Below are 23,154 nucleotides of genomic sequence, written 5' to 3' on the forward strand. Positions count from 1 at the left end.
GCGCCCGACAGGCATATCCCGTCAAGGATAGGATGATAGGGAAATTAAATTTACCTGTGAGCTTCCCGACAGAAATATTTCCCTGACGGTATTTCTTTGACGGATGCCTGACAAAACAATGTATCGTCAGTTGGTTTAGTTCGTTGTCAGGTTAATTAATTTTTCTGTAGGCTTACTCTCAAGGATATTCAAACTTTTTTGTGAGTTTACTGTCAGGGATATTGCCAATTTCTTTGTCGGTTTCATAATTTTTTCTGTGAGTCAACTCTCAGGGAAATAAAGATATTTCTGTGGGTCACGAAGCTATTTTCTGTCAGTTTTCCATCAATGAAATACAATATTTCTGTCACCTCAACCTAATTTTCCTGATGGTTTCCACTCAAAGAAATCGCTTTTTTTCTCAAGTCACCACCAAATTAATTAGTAGATGATAGGAAAATGTCACAATTACATTCCAAATGCACCAAACAACAAATTATATGCACAGCACAACAATCGAGCATATATATTAGAAGTTCCATAAGAGCTTACAAAGCATTCAACACAGGCCAACATACGAAAGGTTCTGCCCTCACAAATTACATCTAAAATTCTACTACTAGTACCATATGCTGCTCCTAATTTATACATGTACATCCATGTCACCTACCACCACATCCTAGTTTTAGCCAAGTCCATCTAACATTCAATTACTACTAAGTTAATCGTGCACGGCCATACATGTGCAAAAGACAAAAGACAACCACCAGCTTATGTTGTTCAATGGGCAAAAGTCACTTTGACAACCCATGTGCTATTTGTGCCAATAGCAACCTTACCATATATAACCCAAATCACAGAAGTCATCGAGGTTTGATCCAGCATTGTTGTCCCCATTGTTATAATCAATGTCCTCTTCATCCCTGTCCTCTTCATCCTCTTCGTCCCCTCCGTCCTCTTCATACATGTCCTCTTCATTCATGTCCTCCTCCATGTCCTCTCCTTCCATGTAGCCCCCATCCATGTCCTCTTCGTCCTCTCCATCCATGTACTCTCTCCATCCATGTCCTCTCCATCCAAGTCGTCCTCACCAACATGGGATGAACTAGTGGGCAGCTACAAAATAATAATATCATGTAAATATCAATTGTATTTTAGGACAGATAAACATTTAACTAATTGTCTTCTTCATGATTTCCTTTTACACCAGCACCATACATGAAGCATATACAAGTGAATAGTGGCCCTGACCAGAAATAAAATGAATTGGCATTCCATGAGTTCAGGCTGATAAACATTAACTAATTGTCTATTTCATCATCTACTACCTATGTCAAACCTTTAGATTCTCGTGGGACTAAATTATAAATTCCTTAGTAGAGGTGGCAAGTTTCAGTACAGCTAGAAGTATAGCTTACCATGAGGTTAAAACTAAGATGGAAAGTTGGAAACTACAGTAACCATCAACATGAGGCCACTTCCTCACTGCTGCACTGCTTGTCATTCTGACATCAAAGCATATCAGTTGTCTACTTAAAATGGTTTAGACCAGTTTGGTTTTTTTGTCATAATTAATACCGATTTCATAGGTACACAACCATGTTAATGCACTTACATTTGCTTGTAGATATGCAAGGCGCCTTTTCATATTTTCTGGAACCTCCTGATCCAATTTGCGATAAAGATCCTACATCCAAACAAGTATAGTAGTTCAAAAATAAACTACTATGAGTGTGCTTTCTTTAATCAATAAATAGACACACAAACTCACATCCATACCAGTATTAAGTCATTATTAAGTTCCCCCATCTGGTCAAGGCGCTCATGTAAACACCTATTTGCATGACGTAAATTCCGATTATCTTTGGCCATGCGTCGATATGATGCTACATTTGAAGATGCAGGATTTTTTTCTTGGCAGCAGCCCGCACATCAGCCAATTTGACAGCACCATTTGCAATGGCTACACGACCATGGCGCAAGCCACCAGACATATCATATAGAATTTTTCAATCCAACTCTTGTTGCTCCAGCCCTTCTGGATGAGTAGCCTGGCACTTTGCTGTATACTCATCCTAGAAAGGAAAAGACATTATCAGCCATGTTCAGGACTAGTTGGCAAGCTGCTATTTAGTCTAAAATCAAGCCATTTATACAACAGACCCAAATTCTATTTTAAGATGAGCACTCTAATGATGCCTGCATTTTCTACTAGATAGACCACTTTAATGTCTATAACCAAACAAGATTGAACACGAAGCATTATGTCAGAACCTACAAGTAGCAGCTTGTTAGATACATACCACAATCTTTTGTGCTTTGCGGCTGCTGATTGCACCAGGTCGGCCAGTGTCATCCACATTTTTCATTCCACACTTCATGACCTTGAAAGTGTTCATATCAGTTGCACTCCCAGGGCCAAATTTCTCACCCTGCAATAAGGAATAAGTATGCATACCATTCTCAAGAGAGTTTTGTATGCAACTTATATAAAGAGAAGAATTGTGCCTACCAAAAGTTGCCTTGTGTCCCCAAATGGTCTAGATCCACCATGATTTTGAGCAATATCATCAGAAGATAACCGAGATTCTTGCCCCCTCTTTTGTTTTGTGAGGAACTCTTCTGAGCACCAACAACGACAAAGAGAAGGCCATGCAGCACGCTTGCACCACATTACTCTGCCATTCAAGTATTGTTCATATGTAAGCTCTATCGGTCGTGCCAACTTGTCATCTATGTTCTGCTTCAGTACATCCTTGTAGTACACCTTGACAGCATCCACACGAGCTTGGTACAAAATGTCCTTGACCTTTTTCCTGAGATAAGTTTCCAAAACACGGTCTGCGTGTTGTTGATGCTCTGTTTTGACTTGAAACAAACGCTACATGGAAAAGAACAAGTAGGAATGCAAAGAAAGTCAATTCATCATATGCAAGGAATGACCACAAATAATTACACGTACAATAAACATAGTAGTTATGGTAGAGGTGTCAAAATTCATGTTACTTACCCAAAATTCAGAAAGTACACGATCTCCTACAGTTTGTCTATTTTTATCCTTTGGTGTTAGGAAATAATCAGCCCACTCCAGTGCTGGGCAGGTGTTAAGAACTACACCATTTTGATCCTTGTCATCTACTAGGCCTGGGTATTCTCTCTTAAGAATAACCCCAACTTGAGTACTGTACTTATAACCACGATAACCAACATAAGTAAATTGCCTGTTCACCAGTAAATGATGTAAGACATGTAAACAATGGTTAGTAAAAGGGTTGAAAAGTTGGGAGACAAAATGTAGAGATGATTGTGTACTCACGATTCAGCAAGTGGTTCAAGGTCAACCTTGCGACCACGCACCGGCATTTTTAACTTTGTTAGACACCCCTGCTTTCTCCCTCTTTGCTTAGCTGACTGTACAGAACGGATAGGTTCAGTAGCATCAAGGCTTTGAGAAGGAGGATCAACAGACCTTGGTCTTTGAGAGTCACCATCACTTGAGTTTGAAACACGAGAAGCACTCCCTTTTCCACGACTGTTACGACTGTGGCGAATGCTGCTCACCATCTGCAATGGAAAATTACAAGTGAGATTTATCATGCAACTTTAAATTACAAATATAACATTCTGTACAATATAATTAATAAAGTTTGGAGCCATGACTTGAATGTAGCGAAGTACACAGTACACACGCAATAGCATATACATTAATAAAGGTTGAATACATTAGATCCTAGGCATGGAGAACACAAAGTTCACAAAATAGAGAGTACAATTCACAAAAATACTACAGCAAACATTGCAATTTAGTGGTTTCGTCAACCCATTCATTAGAGGGAAGTTGACCATGTTGCCAACCATTATACATCCACGAGCGTGACATTTGAACTATCTCTGTAATGCAAATATAAAATTTTAATTGTTAATTTAGACCATGCATATAGGCATACAACATATCTATCATTCCGTAACAAAAGACGTGTATACCAACCAAATTAATAAATGTACACTGGTGGCAATCACAAGATATATAGCAGCAGCTTGTAATAAAAGCATACCAATCAAATTCACTAATGATAACCGATGGCAATCACAAGATAACAGCAGTGTCTAATAAAAGATAATGAGCATCACAACATAGCAGAGCACATTTATAGACACAACAAAATAAGAACTTTACCTTTAACCAGAAAACCAATTCACACCAATTTGCTATGTGCTGTTGGGATGACTGATGAAGAAGTATTTTTTGACTAGTACACAAATTACAGAAGATTATTTGAACCTGTGTCAAACAAAGAGAAATAGTGCACTATGCATAAGTTGTACTGAAGAACAGCCTATACAATATAAAGGCAATTCTAAAGTGAGTACATTAACCATATCATAGAAACAACTGAAATGTTATTGAGAAAAAAGTAAAGTAACACTTATCAGTATTAACAAAATCCTTTATTTCTAAGATTGGCCTGTTTTTCGTTTGAGTCGCCCTTGCTGTGTGGACTCTGTAACTAAGCCATATGTGTCTGTAGCTCAGGACAGGCCCTCAAAGCTTTGTTGTATGCTGTTATCTAAAAATTGTTAAGTGCAGGACATAGTTGTCCATTCTTAGGTTCTCTGAGGAAAGAAAGGAGTCGTGCCAAGTTTTGTTTGGAATAAAACCTCTGCACAGCAGTGCAGCGTGCTGGAGAAGGCACGCCCGTGGCCTGCCGGGCACTGCCACAAAGATACACCGTCGTCTTGTTCCTGACTTCCTGCTGGCGACGTCAACCGTGTAGCCAGCAGCTGCCGCTAGGCGACGCAAACGCCTTTGAAATGGGGCGACAGCCACCATATCCTGTACCGGTTTCTTTACTGTTTCTTTATGCCAGTCCATGTTGTTTTTTCAAAGTAATTATGCTAGCATTTGCCTTTGCCCCCACAAGAATTCCTCTCAAAGTCAGACTGACACGTGCACAACCACAACCAAAAGGGGACCCAAAAAGAAAGAAAGAAGCGAACTGCATGATTTGCAGTTCCATTACTGAGAGAACAGCACCTCGTAAAGAATGATGGTAAACACCTCTTCAGGATGAAATGACGATTAAATCATTTAGCTTAAACAGACAGGTCAGAATAATGTTTCTCAGGTGTAGTTATGCAGATTGAGCTACATGTCAGAATAAAATTCGATTTTAATTTGTATGTACAGAGATTGCTTAACTTGAAAAAAGAATAGAAAACTAGTCTTAATAAAGACAACAGTTAAGCACCAATTCTAATAACTATTTAGCTGTATGTCAAATTAGTATGCATTTGTTAGATGCCTTCAATTTGCTGCTCAACATACTTCCAAAGAACAGAAACACATATTATGTCAATCTGGAGCAAAGCAACAGACATAAAATGAGCCCACTGTATGAATGAAACAAACCCCCTAATCTATCAATGAAACAAACCCCGAGATGGCACCACTGCTCCTTCTGCCCTTCCAAACCATTGCTATCCCTTTGGTTCAAGAACCACTTATTTACTCCCTGCAGTATCATGTGTTCTATGAATGAAACAAAAAAAAAAAGATCTACTACCTGGCAGATCTAGCAAATGCTTTCACAGCTTGGATTGAGGTTGTCTCAACTGTCAATTTTGTCCTCCCCAGCAAGATGGATCTTCAAGGGACAGGGAGGGGTCAGGCTCGACGGAGGAGATGCAGGGCGCCCGCTGGTTACTGAGTCGTGGAGAGGTCAGGAGGGGGAGGTGGGCGGCGCTCCGCATCTACCGGTCGTAGAAGCCATCGCGCGGAGGATGGAGAAGGCGCCAGCGTGGGGCCTCCGACTCCATCTGCAGGCGACGGCAGCTGTGGGCAGCGGCGACGGCGGTTGAGAAGGGGCTGGGGCGGCGGCAGCTGAGAAGGGGCTGGGGCGCGACGGTGGCTGAGAAGGTGTGGCGGCGGTGGCTGAGAAGGGGGCGGCGGTGGCGGTGCCTGAGAAGGGGGCGGCGGTGGCCTCGGTTTTTTTACGAGAAGCCTTGCGCGTGTGGGGGGGGGGGGAGAGGAGAGGTCGGGAGGATAAGGTAGATGGTTTTTTTTACTTTTTTTTTGTTTCCAGAGAGCGTGGCGCCAAAACTCGCGCCAAAAGGTGTGCCAACGAAACTTTTGGGCGCCAAAGCGCTCGGGCAGCTAGCTTTTGCCGCGCCAAAAGGACACGCCAATTAGCCTGTGTGCGATCCGACAGAAAAAATACAAAGCACACAAGAATATTAATTTAGTTTTTCTGTGAGCCGGATTTTTCTGTGTGTTATATAAAACCCGACAGGTTAAATCGAATTTTTCTGTGTGCACATGAAACCGACAGGTTAAATAATTTTTTCCTGTGAGTATTTCTGTGCCCGTCAAAAAAAAATACGTAGCACACAGGGATAATTTAGTTTCCAGTAGTGTGTTATTGCTCCTAATGGTAGTCCAATGTACCCTCTTTGGTATGGTGTAGGTGGGTGTGACTCAATCGAGTTGGTTTAGTCGTGGTTGATGCTTTAAAATTCGTTCACGTGAACGGCCTCGGGCTGTTTGGTCGGGGGCTATGATCACCGCCTCTTTCGTAGCTCCGCATCGCTCGTGTTGCTGAGGCCATGTCTACCGGGCCTGCTCCTGGCTTGGCCATGGCTGGGCAAGGACGTCCATGGTTGGCCGCCTGCCCTAGCCGTGCGGTGCTGCTGCCACACGCGGGCCCTGTGCCCTAGTCGCCGCTTGCCGCGCAGCGCTGTGGGACGCCCCACCGCTGCTCCACTGTCCGTGCCGCTCTGCTGCGATGCCACTGCTGCTGGTACTACGCTGTGCTATTGCTCGTCTCCTTACTGTGCACATGAGGGCTTCCCCCTCCCCTGCTGCCCGCGCCGTCGCCTTGTCATTTATGGCACTGCGACCACGCAGGCAGTGCTCGGTCGAAGACACGTGTATGTTGTCCGTAGCGTCAGCACGCGTGTAGCCCTGGTCGCGTCGGCCACATCCCGCCAAGATGAGGTCGAGCTGAGCCCCACCTATCTCTCTCTCTCTGCTTCCATGGCTAGCTAGGCCGCACCATTAAATCCATCAGGGAGAGATCATCTCGAGCTGATTCGTCGCGTCAAGCTCTAGTTCCCCCCTCTTCTCTCTCCCACCATGGCCTACTGAGCCACAAAAGTAAATACGGCAGGGAGAGGTCACCTCGGGTCATTTCGTTGTGTCTCTAGCGCCGCCATCAAGCTGTCTAGCCGACCATTCCCCACCCCGCCATAAATGGTGCCCGACCGAGCTTCAATTTTGGAGCTTTTTCCCACCACCGTGCCGATAAGGCCGAGTCCACCGATCACCGAGTGCAGCTCCCATCTGACCACCTCAGGCCAAATTGGCTGCACCGCTAGACTCGCCTCGAGCCCCTACTCGCCATGCGCACCTGAGCCGTACCTGTGGCAGAACAACCCAAAATAACACGCTTTCGGAGGCGCTCGTCTTCCACTAGACATTAAGCACCCCGAAAGTTAGCTACATCGGACAGTTCCGTCGAGCACACCCTACGGAAGAACTCAAAACAGTCCACATTTTACATCTAGAATCCAATAATGAGTAGGAGCTTACAATACTTAGTCCATTTCATACAACATAGAGTCTTGGAAATTATTTATTACAATACCAGGGTTCAGAGTGCGATAATTAAACAGCGAAATAAAAATAAACATCTAGCGGAAACGATACAAGGATCCGTCTGTGCCCACTAGAAGAATCCTCCACACAAGAGCTACTCCTCAAACTGCACATGCAACAGGGTAAAATAAACCTTGAGTACATAATGTACTCGTAAGACTTATCCGACTAGTGGGAATAGTTTCTCGACTCCAAAGATATGATAGGCAATATGGGTTTGTTGTTTTCTTTTTGTTTGCAAAAAGCATTACTAGAAGTACGTCCTTAAGATCAAGTTTAATTAGCAGTCATGATTACTTCATTAGCTAACCATTCTAGGTATGCACCTATACTACCTTCAAGCAAGGGATGAGCAATGAAAACCATTTTACCATCTTTCATATTCTAGTTCTTAATACGTTGCTAGACCATAGTCAAGTCATACCATCTCATAGAAACGGCGATTCATGAACCAATATATCCCAGCTGGGTACCTCGAAATACACGCCCATTTGTGCCCCAGGCACAAACAAGACCAACCCATTCCACTCCTATCACAGGGTCTAGGTCCCCATCGAAACTTGAAATCCAAGCCCTCACACTTGAGACCCGGTCTCAATATGGTGCTTAGACCTCTAGCTTTTCCCGCCTCCAACCAGTTGGTCCAGAAAGAGCCAGAACCCATAACAAGAGCATAACGAGCCTTTTCGCTCACATAAGCAAGTATGTGCTCAGGATAATAAGTCCGTGACCTGACTACCATCCACAACAACGTACGGTCCTCAATCGACATGGGCAGGGAAAACAGTGTAACCAAGCTAAGCCCTGTGGCCGCGGGACACAACTCGTCACACCCACCATAACACATACCATATCCCTGCCCGATCTCCATTTTACTTTCATCATTTTTATCATGAGAGTAATTATAATAATCACCTATTGTGAGTAACAGCTGGTTACTCACGCTACCAATAACCTAAGCATAGCAGCTACTCAAACCTGTACTTGTAGGACTCATATGATAGTTATATCTATGCAGGTGGTTTTCATAAGATTCCTGTAACGTAAATACACATAACATATATATACAGTGATTGTCAAAAATAAGGGGTTATGCACCGGGGCTTGCCTTGAGCAGGCGCGGTGTCAGCTGAGTCAGTCGTCGGTGGCTCCGAAACCTCCTCCTGCATGAGAATCTCCTCCATAAAGCTTTCACACTACTGTGTCTCTTCCAGAATCCTACCTGTCTAGACTCCGTGAAGATTTTTTATCTCTTTTTCAGTCACTACTAGAAACGGAAAATTTCCTGTCGTTATGAAACCGACAAGAAAAATAGAAAACTAATTTTCCTGTTGGTACACCGACAGGAAAATTCCGACAGGGTTAAAGCGACAGTAAATCAACATTTTTCTGTCGATTTTTATTTTTTCCTGTCGGTATGCCATTTTTCTTGTCGGTTGTGAAAGCTTTATGGGGCAGATTTGTCTTCTGGCTTATGGGGATCAGAAGTATCCCAAAGTATCAAGGGGTTGAGGGATTGTGGGATTTTGAAAATCTGACCTCAAGATAATTCATATCTCTTCCAGAATCCTACCTGTCTGGACTCCGTGAAGATTTTTTTATCTCTTTTTCAGTCACTACTGGAAATGGAAAATTTCCTTTCATTATGAAACCGACAGAAAAATGCAAAAAACGACAAGAAAAATAGAAAACTAATTTTCCTGTCGGTACACCGACATGAAATATGGTTTCTTTCCCATCGACAACAGTCCGACAGAAAATATAGATTTTCCTTGTCTACTCTCTCCTGACAGTATAATTACAACAAACCGACAGGAAATATTAATTTAGATTTTTCCTGTCATTGCAGTCATCAGACCTCAAAAGAACCTCATTTATTCACAATTTCATACAATATTCATGATAATAGTACATGCACAAACATGACATCTGATTCTATAATTTTTTCAACTAGAACACAAATATATTGCATCAATTTGTCATCATCCACATGCCATACATATAGACTAGATGCCCTTAGTTGGCATCATTATGCCCTTAGTTGGCATCATTAGCCACAAATTAAGATGCCCATAGGTCTTGCATCCACAGCTACAGAAATAAGATGTCCATAGGTCTTGCATCCATAGCTACATAAATAATAATTTCGCAAAAGCATCAACTGGTTGATTGTCTTTCCCAAAAAACTGGCATCAACTTGTTGGCTGCACCTTTACTATCTAAAGGTTAGAAGTGGCAACTACCAACAACTTCTCCTACAAGCACAAAATGGCAATATCTGTTTGTGATGACTCCCACCTTCATGCATGGTTTTTGTTCGATGTTTCCAATGCAGCTCTGTAAGCAGCATTGAGATTGTCTTCATCATGGCCATATGTGGCATTGTCATCATTGGTCGATTCCGAGCCAACATGAGAAGAACCAGTGCACTACAGGAAGACTGAGCATTAGTGATAAAATGATGTGGCAAAATTTATCCTTGCCACTAATGTCCATACTATTTGTGACAAAACAAGTTTTATCACTATTATGTTAGTTATTAGTGACAAAATTTTAATTCGCCACAAAAAGCATCTTTAGTGGCGAATCTAGTGGTGAAACATTGTTTTGCCACTATTTAATAAGATATCTGTGGCAAAAAAATTTACCTCACTGATAGGACATTTATTAGTGGCAGAAACAATTATCGTCACAGGACACACAATTAGTGAGAAACTATTGTGGCGAAATTTAAATTTGCCACTCGTTGCCATACTATTTGTGAAAAAAACTATTTTCATCACTCTTATGTCAGTTATTAGTGAAAATATTATTTTGTCATAGGATCCATCTTTAGTGGCAAATTTGAGTGATGAAACATAGTTTTGTTAATATTTAACAAGTTATCAAGTTCAAAAAAAATATTTAACACGTTATCCGTGGCTAAATAATTTTTCTCACTACTGCTAGTATTTATCGGTGGTAAAAATCTTCTACAGCCACCGGACACACAATTAGTGCTCAAATAAAATACTATGGCAAATCATAGTTATGACTTGCTAGCTTAGTTAAAATAGTCGCCATGCATCAGCCCCTTATTAATACAGCTATCCTCTAATCTTATTCAATAAACACACATACCACATAAAGCCTATCTAAGATGGTCCCACGTGTTAGTCCACAGTTATACCTCTTTCTTCTTCGATTCTTGAAGACACAATATATAGCCTTCTACAGTCTTTGCTTCTTCTACGAGTAATTTATCTAGGAAATTTGACCATATATTAAAAGTATCACCTGTCCGTAAAGGTGTTGAACACGAGCGCGTCAGCTTTGCTCCCGTCCGGATGTGCACGTGTGCTCTGAGGCAAGAAGCAACGGATCGGCGGCCGTAGGGGTTGTCTAGAGTTTAAGCGGTAGTCACGGATTATTGAGTTCTGATGTCTGGACTGCGTTATCTGGGTGCGAAAAAGTAGGAGATTCTTGTTCTATTTTCTTTTTCTTTCCATTTTTATGGTGAACATTAATGCCGATGAATACATGGCAAGGAGCTTGGTTATTTATTAAGGACCCGATTTTGTATTTGATTAAGATGTAAAGCACATTAGTCATCGAATATGAGTGAGTTATTTGTAAAAAATATTAGCCAATATGTGGTTCAAATGTTGATATTTGGCTTGATCTTTAGTAATACAATTATGTATTCTATATTATTTTATAAATATTTAATATATGATTTAAATAATCAATTATTTATGATTTTTATATATTTAATTATTAGTTTAACAATTTATTTGCAAGTGACAATTTTATATACTCATACTTTAGTCCTGACTTGTTTAATGATATTGTTCTTTCAAAAGTACGTGCAAAAAGGTAGGCACATGATATTAACTAAGCCAAGTAAATTTCTAAATGCGAATTTGAATCCGAGCCATTCATTTTGTATTCACATTCAAGAACATTCGAATCCATATTTGTATCTGACAAAAATATTGATATTGTGTAGGTATTGTTAGCGGCGGAGCCAAGGAGGGCTGGAAGATGCTTACATGCACACTCATCTAAATGATTCACTACATCGATGACTAACGAGGGTGGCCAAGTTACACCATAAGAACCTAAACTGATGAGCTACACTGAGTTCACATATATTGAATATCTTTGCCTGACCACTCTATACATATATATGAGCTACACTCAATTCTTGGCCTCCCATGAATGTCTTTTTATTTGTTGTATTGTCTATAATGATAAACTCAATATGTGTAGTTAGTTAGACTTTGTAGGAGTAATATTTTTAGAGGGGAAAATTAGTTATATAGCATTGGAAGAACCTTGTTTTTGGAAAATACCATCGAAGGACCTTTCAGAGATATAGAACTCATTTTCAAGTGATGCATGTTATTTGAAGAGGTCTGTAGTCAAATTTTATTCATTATCTAAAAAAATAGCAAAAATGTTAGTTCAATGAACACACATTAAAATAATATTGGTATTAAAAATTTTAATTTCTAGTAGAAATATTATGGGTCTTGTTTATCTTTTTTCGCATTATAATTTCTAGTAGAAATACTATGGGCCTTGTTTATCTTTTTTTTTCACACCTAGCGTACCCTTTTCCTCCTTATAATTGGTGAAAATTGTTCCCTCCAAATATCCATTCACCTTTCCCTCCAAATAATCGGTGAATGCATGTACTACTAGTATTTCCTTTTTTATTGCCAAGTATTCCTCCATCCGGCCATCATGTTTCTATTATAGTTGCCCAAGATTTACTCCTGGTTCTGGGTCAAAGCGGCTGCCAAAGCCATGTATCGCCATGGCGCACGCGGGATGCCTGCGGTGGCTAGCTGCCCTACGGATCCATGATGCCGATGAAGCACATCCACAATCCAGTTGATCCATCATCGCGGCCTCCGATCGAGTTCGTCGCGGCCACCGCCTGCCGCCGCCATCGCCATCTCCGCACCGCACGAAGATACGGTACCTCTATCTCCATAGTGATATTCTGATTTTCGATCTGTGAATATGCATCACATCCATGCCGTGTTTGTGCTAGACACCAACCAATGGGCATCCATGCCTCCGGCTCACTCCAACCTTTATATTTCTCAAAAAAGTTTTGGTCACATTGTTTTGACCCTTCATATTCCGTTTTTCAATTATTTTTTATCAGATTGTTCCTTTTGGTAAAATATACATTAATTCCATTGCTGTTTTGCTCCTTTAATTTTATTGCTCTTTCACAGGGAAAATGGCTTCACGGGTGCCTCGATGAATTGTTGAAATGGATAGAGAATTTGATGAGATTGCCTCTGCTTTATCCATTGATCCAAGGGACCAATTGGCCTCTGGTACATGTTTGCCTTATAGATTCAGGACCACTAAATATTTCTACATAAAAAATCTGATGTATTATAGCATGTTGCATCAAAGGAATTAAGAAAGCTTTTGCAGCCTCATATTGTTGCTTACGATTTGGTGTGGAAAAAATCTGCTACATATTATTCTGAATCGGTGATTATATGCTTTTTTATTCCATTGTAGCGAGACTTGAAACTAGTGAATGGCCTGCTGCTATGAAAGTTTGGAGGGCTACATATCAAAAGGTTGATGGGACATGGTCTATTCCAAGTTTTCAACGGGGGAATAAATAATGGTATGAATATGTGACTTCCCTTTCTGATGGCATCTTTAGGTTTCACGTCTATGTCAATTTGTATCCTACCTTTTGAACTAGGATTAGGCGAAAGTGGTGTGCTTTTGTATGAAAAGAATATGGTAGTAGAATTCTGTATCACTCTTTCATTGGTTATTGTCTTATCTCTACAGCAGCAACGTTTTTGAAACAGCATGTCTGCAGATTTTTTTTTTGAACAGCAGCAATTCTGAGAACATTTACATGTTACACTATCATGTTGCTAATTCGTGCTCAGACTTATTACAATTCATCCAGATGAATGTTTTTGCCTGTTGTGTAGTATATGGGTTTTTAATTACTTTGTTGTTTCATGTTTTGCAGACCAAAATACATGAAGCTGCTGGACACATCATGAAAAGATTTCTTCTACGCCCGTGCCAATAGTGGAGCACTTCGCATTAGTTCTTAGTCGAAAAACAAACTATTCATGTAGTGTTCTCAATTTTGTGTACTGCTTGATTACCGAAATTGAATTATTGAAATAAATTTTTTTAGTGTAGATTTGGGAGAATCATATTGCTATAATGTACATCCAGTGAGCTGTTTTACCACCGTAATTTGCATGTGAGGATGAGTTAATAAGTCACCACTTTTTCCCAAACATATTGTGAGAAACTATTAAACACAACTACAATTTAATAGTAAGAACAAATATTGACACAGTAAACTTGTATAATGGCGAAACTTCTGTCACTATTATATAGTCTCTAGTGATGATATAATTCATCACTTTTACAATGGTAACGGTGGCAATCAAATTGCCATAAATGCTGTATAATAGTGTCAACTATTCTCGCCACTAAAAACATTATAAGTGGCATATTTTTTGCCACTAATACATATGTTTTTGTGATAACGAATGGGGCCACAAATGGCCACTTTACTAGTGGCACAACAATTCGTCACTAATGAGTGTGGTCATTTGTGGGGAACGTAAAATCATCACTAGAATATTTGTGAGGCGAGTATCTGTGGCGACTAGTGACGATTTACAAAGTCGCCACAAAGGCTGATTTGTGACGAAAAAATATGCTTTTGTGATGAAAATTTTCGCCACAAAAATCCTTTGCCCTTGTGGTGGTGCCTAATACATATATGAAGAGAAATAATAGTTAGATTGCTACAGGTATTAGTAGTAATCTTCCAGATGCTAACAACAGCCAGTAGGTAAACACATTCCAGATGGAAGCAAAGAGATTATTTGCCTTCAGCATGTGATACCAATGAGCCATACATAAACAAAAATGCACCACCAATTGTCTGTCATCATTGGTCCATTCCGAGCCAACATGAGAAGAACCAGTGGCCTATACATATATGAAGAGAAATATTAGTTAGATTGCTACAGGTAGTAGTAGTAATCTTCCAGATGCTAACAACAGCTAGTAGGTAAACACATTCCAGATGGAAGCAAAGAGATTATTTGCCTTCAGCATGTACTACCAATTAGCCATACATAAACAAAAATGTACCACTAATTGTCCATCCCAAGGTGTACTTGTAGTTGTACCATAGATCTATCAAAGCATACACTCAGAACAAATCACTAATTTCAAATAATGCTCACAAAATTTATCACCAAGCAATATTACAGTCTCACAGAAAACATCTTCAAAAAAATGCTAATCTTATTATTTCATTTAATATTTATTCATTCATAAGGAAAAAAATCATATAATTCCCATTTGTCATCAATGCCACTCAACAATATTAGAAAAATATGTGCTGATATCAAGTCATGTGAGAATAGAACAGTGCTACCTATTTTCAGGGAATCATATATATGAAAATTAAGCAGTAAGTACAAGTGCATGATAACAACATTGGTTCAAAAATCAGTTGAGAGGAGAAATCTGGAGTGATGTTAACCGAGTCCCGGTCCATGAGAACTGAACCAATGCAAATATCTACCTTACAATTAGTACTTAATTAATTCAATTTAAGTCCAGTAGCTACGCAAGAATCAAGATGAGGCCATTTCCTCACTGGTGGACTGCATGTTGCCATTTTGAATACCACATCAAAATTATAGTCATATAGTTGCCCAAATGCAAAAAATTGGGGGAAGCTAATCAGCCAGCTAGGTAAACTAGAGAAAAACTGCCATGCATTTTATAGAAAAGACAATAAGTTAGGCTAGCTGTACTCACAATTGCTTGCGCTGCTGTAGCTACTGCTGTTGCTACAAGTTGCGAGGATGCCTCTAGAATTTTCTGTCCTGGTCCTAAGCGTCGACCAAGTGCCTATAGTGAAGACATTAAATATTTTAGATTTTGAAAAATGGTTTGCCAGTAGAAAAAAAAACTATCAACACACATACATACCATTGTCAGATCTATAGCAACTTTGCCTTGCTGCATCGCACTATCCTTCTCTTTATGTAGTCTTGCATTTTCTCGTCGTAGTTCTGCATTTTGTTGGGCCAACACTTCATTGAAACTGGATTTGATTGACTCACATTATTCTCCTTCGTAGTAGCTCTGACATCAGCTGCCCTAACAACGCCATATCCTATAGCAAAGTGCCCATGGGTGAACAAACCACCCGACACGTCATACAACACCTTTGCATCAACTCTTGCTCATGTTCTGGCCCTTGCCCTTGCCCTTGTTCTACCTCTTCCATGTCCTCATGCTCTTCATGCTCCCCAGTGTCTTCATGTTCTTCATGCTCCTATGTAACCCTCTTAACCCCTGCTATATAGTCATCCTACAAGCAATTCCAAGAAGGGCAGGCCTGGTGCAGTGGTGAGAGCTCTCACTGAGTCACCAGGTCACAGGTTCGAAGCAACCTCTCCATAGATTTTACGGGGGGGAGGCTTGCCTCGGTTTTTCCCTTCCCCAGACCCCACTCATATGGGAGCCTCCGGCACTGGGTCTGCCCCCCTACAAGCAATTCCAAGTAATCATGTTGTGATGCTACCAGGGTACTAGCTTAATCTAAAAACAAGAAATTTAATTGTCCTTTAATTTGATATATATCAAGCCAAGAATGGAGTGAAAACACTGCTAGTATTTTAATCACTCTTGTTTCAAGGTCTAGACCATTTTCAGCAAATTACATCCTAAAAATAACTTACCTAGACTCTCTATGCAAATTAGAAGGTAGCACAAAATAAGATGTAACCTCTATATTACTAATCTGTCATTGTTGATATACTATTTACATATTAGAGTTCGAAGGTTAGAAAAATTGCAGTCAACAGAAAATAGGTTGCAGCCACAGCTACTCGCACATTTCCACGGGATAGGGAGATCCTTGAAGAAGCTTATGAGCAGCAGCCATAATGTCTTACTGACATTCTAATTCTAGTAATCTTGTCTTACTGAATGCAAGCACACAACCATAAGCCATCTTGATCATAAAAAGTGAACAAAATTGAAGTCTATAACTAGTAGCAATAACCATGACAAACAAATAAACACTTCAAGCATTGTTGATAGTGAGACTATAGAACAGCCAAATATTTAAAAGTGGCATGCTTTCATGTTACATGAAGAGACAAACATGATACAAACTTGGTAGATATCAGGTACAACACCTTTTTACACACATAAGTGGTTTGGTCCTCGGCTAGAACCCAAGGCTTCAGTGACATTTCATAACCAAGATCAGGAGAAGCTCAACAGAAATCACTAGTCATGTATCCATTTTAGGCTATCATGGTTGGATTACAAGAACTAAAATTTTGTAAAAACTAAATGATTAATGTATGTTTTTATAGCCAGACTTGGATTTACATACCGTGCGTTGTTTTGCTTTGTTGCTGTTGATTGGACCACAATTACCACTGTTATCCACATTTTTCATGCCAGATTTCATCGCAGCAAATGCATTAATAAGGGTTCCCTTATGTTGTCCAAACCTATGTGCCTACAAATACAAATAGTTAATGAGCAGCATCAAAATAGACATGTTTACATTTGTATGCAAATACACATAACATACCAAAACTTGTTGTCTCTATAAATGGTCTAGACCCTCCATGGTTTTTAGCAATATCATCAAAACAAAAGCGGCATTCATGTCCTATCTTTTGTTTTATCTTGAACTCCTCTAAGCACCAATAGTGTCATAGAATGGGCCACACAGCATCATTGAACCAGTCCAGCCTGCCCACCTTGTATTGTTCATATTCAAGCTCAATTGTGCAGGCTAGTGTATCATCTAAACTTTCACCCCTTTTCTATAGTATGCCTTTACACAATCCACACGGCTTGATACATGATGTCCCTAACCTTTTTCTTCAAATAGTTGTCAAGAACACGATCCGCCTCTGCTTGATCTTCTTCGTTAACTTGGAACAACAGTTGCATGTGTACCAGGAAACGGCATTAAAATAGTTGCGGTAGCCAGCACCCAGTAGGGTCTAGAAATCACTTCAACTAAGCAAAGGCTTTCAACTTATACAAGCAAACTAGAGGGAAACTCAACTTAACATGTCAATTTATTATTTCAACAATGTTCAGCAGGCAACGGAAAGGATATCAACCATCCTTAATATAAAAAGATACAATTCGTGTTTACTGGCTAAGAAATTTAAGTTAACAATATGAAATGGAAATATGCTCTCTACGTTTATATGACAAAAGAAACATGAATTGTGAAGACTGGTTAAGAAATTCAAGTTCTTATCTACAATGTATTAACAGTAGAATGAAGTCCAACATAGTTGTGACACATGAAAATGAACCTAACTAACAAAAAACATGCCTCTTACCCAAAATTCATAGAGTACATGTTCCCCATTTGTCATACCTTCTTTATTCACACTACCCAGAAAATAATCAGGCCAGTCTAGAGCTGGCCGCTCCCTGATCAGTACACCATCCTCATCCTTTTCTTGAAGCATACCTGGGTACTCTATTGAGAATGACACCAAGCTGAGTAGTGTATCTGTAAGGGGGCTTGCGGTTGTAGTTGACATAACCAAATTGCCTGTACATAAATGACAGATGCTTTTACAAATAACTAAAAATGGAAGCTAACAGTACGAATTAGTTGGTAATTTACTCACGAGTCACCACTTGGATAAAGAGCCATCCGGCCAGATGGTGGACCTGGTTTTAATTTGGTTGTAGTCCCCGACTTCCTTTTGGGTTTTCGCTTGGCGCCGGATGTTCGGACTGGCGGCAAATTTTGGCGCGTTGATTTTTTTCTCATAATTTTCCTGTGTGTTAGAAAAATACCGACAGAAAAAATTTGTACCCGACAGAAAATATATAATTTTTCCTGTGTGTACCAAAAATACCGACAGGATATTTACAAATTTTTCTGTCAGTGATAGAATTCGACAGGATATTTACAATTTTTCTGTCGGTTTTCTAATTTTCCTGTCGTTTTTCTCTACCTGACAAGATAAAGTTAATTTTTTTGTCGGTTACGTTTCTACCGACAGGGAATTTTAACTTTCCAGTAGTGAGTATATATCTGGGAGGAATAGACAGGGCCTTAGATGTGGCAGAACCGCCCGAAATAACATGCTTATGGAGATGCTCGTCTTCCACCAGACACTAAGCACCCCGAAAGCAAGCTACAGCGGGCGGTATCCGTCGAGCACACCCCAAGGGAGAACCCAAAAGATCCACATTTTTCCCAAGGATACAATAATGAGAACGAGTTACAATACTTGTCTATTTCATACATCAGAGTTTCTTAAAAGTACATTATTACAATACCAAATATCAGAGTGTGGAATGATAAACAACGGAATTTAAAATAAACATCTAGCGATAAGAACGAGGATTCGTCTGAGCCCGCCAGAAGAATCCTCCACACATAGGTACTTCTCATGCATCACCTACAATAGGGGTAAATAAACCCTGAGTACACAATATACTCGCAAGACTTATCCGACTAGTGGGAATAATTTCCCGACTCCAAGGAATATGATAAGCTTTATGGTTTGTTGGTTTCTTTTAGCAGAAAACAATACTAATAGTGAGTCCTCATTTATTTATTATTATCAACCGTATTAAGTTATCATCTAGCCAGTCTATATAAGCACATGTTCTACTTTCAAGCAATAGTTGAGCAATTAGTTTCATTTCTTCTCCTTTCAACTTTTAGTTCTTACTATGGCGCTAAACCGCAGACAAGCCATACCAGATTTCCCAGCGATTCATGAATCAATGTTCCCAGCTGGGTGCCCCGAAGTCACATGCCCTGCTTGTACCCCAGGCACAAGCAGGACCAACCCATCACTCTCCTATCCTGGGTGTCCAGGTCCCCGTCCAAACTTGGACTCCAAGCCCCCACTCCTGAGTCCCGGACTCAGTGTGGTGCATGGACCTCCACCATCTCCGCCTCCAATCAGTCGGTCCGAAAAGAGCCGGATTCACGACAAGAGAGCAACAAGCCTTCCCTGCACCCATACCCAAGTATATGCTCGGGACAATAGATCTATGACTTACCTAGAGCCATGTGCAATGACTGGTCCTTAATTGACATAGACAGGGAAAAAGTGTAACCGAGCTATGCCCTGTTGGCCGCAGAACACAACCCTTTACACCCACCAAAACCCAACCATATCCCTGCCCGGTCACCATTTTCCTTTCCTCCATTTTATCATGAGTGATCATGTTTATCACCTATTTGTGAGTAACGGCAGGTTACTCACGCTACCGATATCCTAAGCACAGCAGCTACTCGACCTGTACTAGTAGGGCTCATGGGTAGATATATTTATGCATGTAGTTTCCATAAAATGCCTGTAACGTAAATGCACACCATAGATATATATCCAGTTATTATTCAAAGTAAGGGTTATGCACCGGGGCTTGCCTTAGGCAAGCGCGGTGTCAGCAAAGTTAGTAACTAATGGCTCTAGGACGTCCTCCTGCACGAGGATCTCCTCCTTGTACTCTTTGACGACTTCATCGTACTCCTGCTCGCCGCAGTCATGAACTCTACCAACTCGTTATCTACATGCATGAAATAATGATGCAACGCTTAGTAATACGGCAACAACAACTCTTAAAATAAGAATACACCTACTAAGCTAACTCTAATGACTAATACGCAAAGTTACCTATTATTCCCACTAAATAGGTATGAAACATTTCATGTATTATCTTAGCAACTAAAGGCATCCTTATTGTTAATATCAATTTATTATATATATGATAAAACAAGATGCACTAGCTACCATATTTATCAACCTATTCTAAGGCCACAAAAATTACTGTGAGCACATAATAATACAATAAACCTACTGTAAAAGAATTTTAGGGCTAGCACTTCTACCAATGCATCGCAAAAATTCATTCTCTAAATAACCGTAATAATAACAAGCAACCTAGAATTAATAAGTAACCCTAAAACATCACAGAACCATATGAACTAATTACACTAACAGATAGATCATGAATTTAGGAATCTAACAAAATTTATTTCATAATAAATAAATAAATTCAAATGAGCTCTAGAGAGTCGGATGGTGAGCGACAGAGTGGGACGGCTCAGCGGGCTTGGCGTGTCCTTTATATGTCGGAGACACGGGGCTAGAGGTGGAGCTAGCATTTGGCTAGCTGGTCATGTGAATTGGATTTCACGTGATGGACTTGGAGTGGGTCTTTGGTCATGAGGGAATTAATTCAATGATGGACTTTGAGTGGTCTTTGGACTTAACGAGCACATCTGGACTGGAGTGTGCTTTGAGCTAAACGTGCTTAGCGGCGGGGTGCTGGTTCATTCATACAGGTCAAGGAATTAATGGGGGAGGAGACCACAGGTCAAGGAAATATTAGAGAATGAGAAGATCAATTGTAGACTAGCTACCTCAGCTGATTATTGCAGCTCGAGAGAAATTGATAGACGCAGCTTTCATGGGCAAGAATAGAGAAACTTGATTTGAGAGAAGCAAGTGAGCAGCGGAGCGAAATGGCTCGGTGGCTCGGCGTATCCTTTTAAAGGCAGGAGACACGAAGGCGCGACAGCGACGCGTCGTAAAGTTAGTGGCTAACTAGCTTGCTTAAAGGTAAAAAACACTGCCTGTGCACGACGTGTTGCTGTGGATGAACAGTGTTCTGTAGTAAACAGTGTTTTCCCGTGGTGAACAGTATTTCCTCTTGTTAGCTGTTACTATATGAACAGTGTTTTCCACGATGGATGGTATTTCCTGCAGTGAATAGTATTTTCTACGCTGCTGCAGTGCTGCCATGTGGAAAATGTGTCTAACCTTCATTTGCAAAGCAACTGAGCAGCGAGCAAACGGAGTGCTCAGCGGGCCGAGCTTGTGTGTGAGATTAATGTGTAGCGTGTGCAATGCTGGTGCCGGTCGGTCAGGCGCTGCTAACTTGACTTGCTTGACATGACAAAGTAAAAGCACTATGTCTTTGCCAAAGAATGTACCTTAGCGTGTTTCACGGGATTGCGAGTGCCGAGTGCGTGCATGGAAAATTAAGGAGGAGAAGAATAATAAGAGCTAGAGTTGGATTAGGATGAATGAAAGTGATTTGGGCTATGGAAGAATACTTGGACAAGGAATAAATTAGAGCTCAATTTGAGAATTAGTGCAATAAAATTTAATTTCTCATTTACCACATGCAATAATATATAAACATGATGCTCATGATATGGTTTAGTGTTTTGATTAAGGCATAACACCGAGGGGGTTACAAATCTACCCCCCCTAAAACAAAATCTCGACCCGAGATTTCATGTGCCAAGTGTGAGAAGAAGGTAGGAAATACATTTCAACGCAGCAACTAACTATCACAACTAGAGAGGAGGTGAGGGTAATGCTTCAATAGGCAACTCTCTTGTTCCCATGTGGCCTCATCCTCTGTGTGGTTTTGCCATTGCACTTTGTAGAGCTTTACCACACTGTTCCTCGTCACTCTTTCTTTCTCGTCCAGGATTTTGATACGATGCTCAACATAAGACAAATTAGGCTGGAGGGGAAGCCCTTCAATTTGTACGGCTTCTTCAGAAACCCGCAGACATTTCTTCAATTGTGAGACGTGAAACACATTATGTACTGTAGATAAAATATCAGGCAGCTAGAGACGATAAGCAACTGGACCGCACTGCTCCAGAACCTTGTATAGACCCACATACCGAGGGGCTAGCTTGCCATGGACACCAAACCGATGCACCCCTCATAGGAGATACCTTGAGATACACATAATCCCTAGCTGCAAACTCCAAAGGCCTTCTTCTCTTGTATGTATAAGCCTTTTGTCGGCTCTGAGCTGCCTTCAAGTGGCTTCGAATAATGCTTACATTCTCTCGAGCCTCTTTTATGAATTCAGGCCCAAAGTACCCATGGTCTCCCACTTCAACCCAGTTTAGTGGCATTCTACACTTCTGCCCGTATAGAGCTTCAAATGGTGCCATGCGGATGCTCTCTTGGTAGCTGTTATTATATGAAAATTCAGCTAACTTCAAGCACTTATCCCACTTCTTAGGAAAAGAAATGGCATAAGCCCTCAACATATCCTCGAGCACCTGATTCACCCTTTTAGTTTGACCATCAGTTTGTGGGTGCTATGCTGAGCTTCTAAGAAGATGAGTACCTAGACAGTGCTGTAGTTGCTCCTAGAAACGAGAGACAAAGACTGACCCTCTATTAGAGATGATAGTAAGGGGAACTCCATGTAGGGTCACAATCTGATCAAAATATATCTCAACATACTTCTTGGTTGTATATCTACTGTCCACCAGGATAAAATAAGCAGACTTTATGAGACGGTCCACAATGACCCAAATAGAATCAAAGCTCGTGGGTGTGTGGGGTAAACCCACAATGAAATCCATGGAAATATCCTCCCATTTCCAAATAGGGATAGGCAAGGGCTACAAATATCCCAGAGTACGCATATGATCTGCCTTAACT

The 23,154-nt window shown here is 40.6% G+C and overlaps 1 protein-coding gene and 1 pseudogene across 4 annotated transcripts; both read right to left on the reverse strand.

Annotated features, from left to right (window-relative positions):
• Positions 1 to 475: 475 nt before the first annotated feature.
• On the reverse strand, positions 476 to 5,765 carry LOC136459729 (uncharacterized). Of its 4 annotated transcripts, XR_010760266.1 has the most exons (9): positions 5,544 to 5,764; positions 4,157 to 4,261; positions 3,296 to 3,543; positions 2,990 to 3,200; positions 2,492 to 2,860; positions 2,283 to 2,411; positions 1,759 to 2,054; positions 1,595 to 1,666; positions 1,033 to 1,095 (listed from the first exon to the last, which is right to left on the reverse strand). XR_010760266.1 is itself a non-coding variant. In XM_066459569.1 (8 exons), the coding sequence occupies exons 3-8, from the start codon at positions 3,541 to 3,543 to the stop codon at positions 958 to 960; spliced, it is 1,167 nt and encodes a 388-aa protein (XP_066315666.1). In that variant the 5' UTR covers positions 4,157 to 4,261; positions 5,544 to 5,765; the 3' UTR covers positions 476 to 957. The 4 variants fall into 4 exon arrangements, 3 of the variants coding, with proteins under 3 accessions (XP_066315666.1, XP_066315668.1, XP_066315667.1); XM_066459569.1 differs by lacking the exon at positions 1,759 to 2,054 and having other exon boundaries at positions 476 to 1,095; positions 5,544 to 5,765; XM_066459571.1 differs by lacking the exons at positions 1,759 to 2,054; positions 5,544 to 5,764 and adding an exon at positions 4,639 to 5,386 and having other exon boundaries at positions 476 to 1,095.
• Positions 5,766 to 9,933: 4,168 nt separating this feature from the next.
• LOC136461290 (uncharacterized) lies at positions 9,934 to 15,941 on the reverse strand (annotated as a pseudogene).
• Positions 15,942 to 23,154: the final 7,213 nt, after the last annotated feature.

Source organism: Miscanthus floridulus, chromosome 6, assembly GCF_019320115.1.
Source record: "Miscanthus floridulus cultivar M001 chromosome 6, ASM1932011v1, whole genome shotgun sequence".
NCBI classification, from domain to species: domain Eukaryota; kingdom Viridiplantae; phylum Streptophyta; class Magnoliopsida; order Poales; family Poaceae; genus Miscanthus; species Miscanthus floridulus.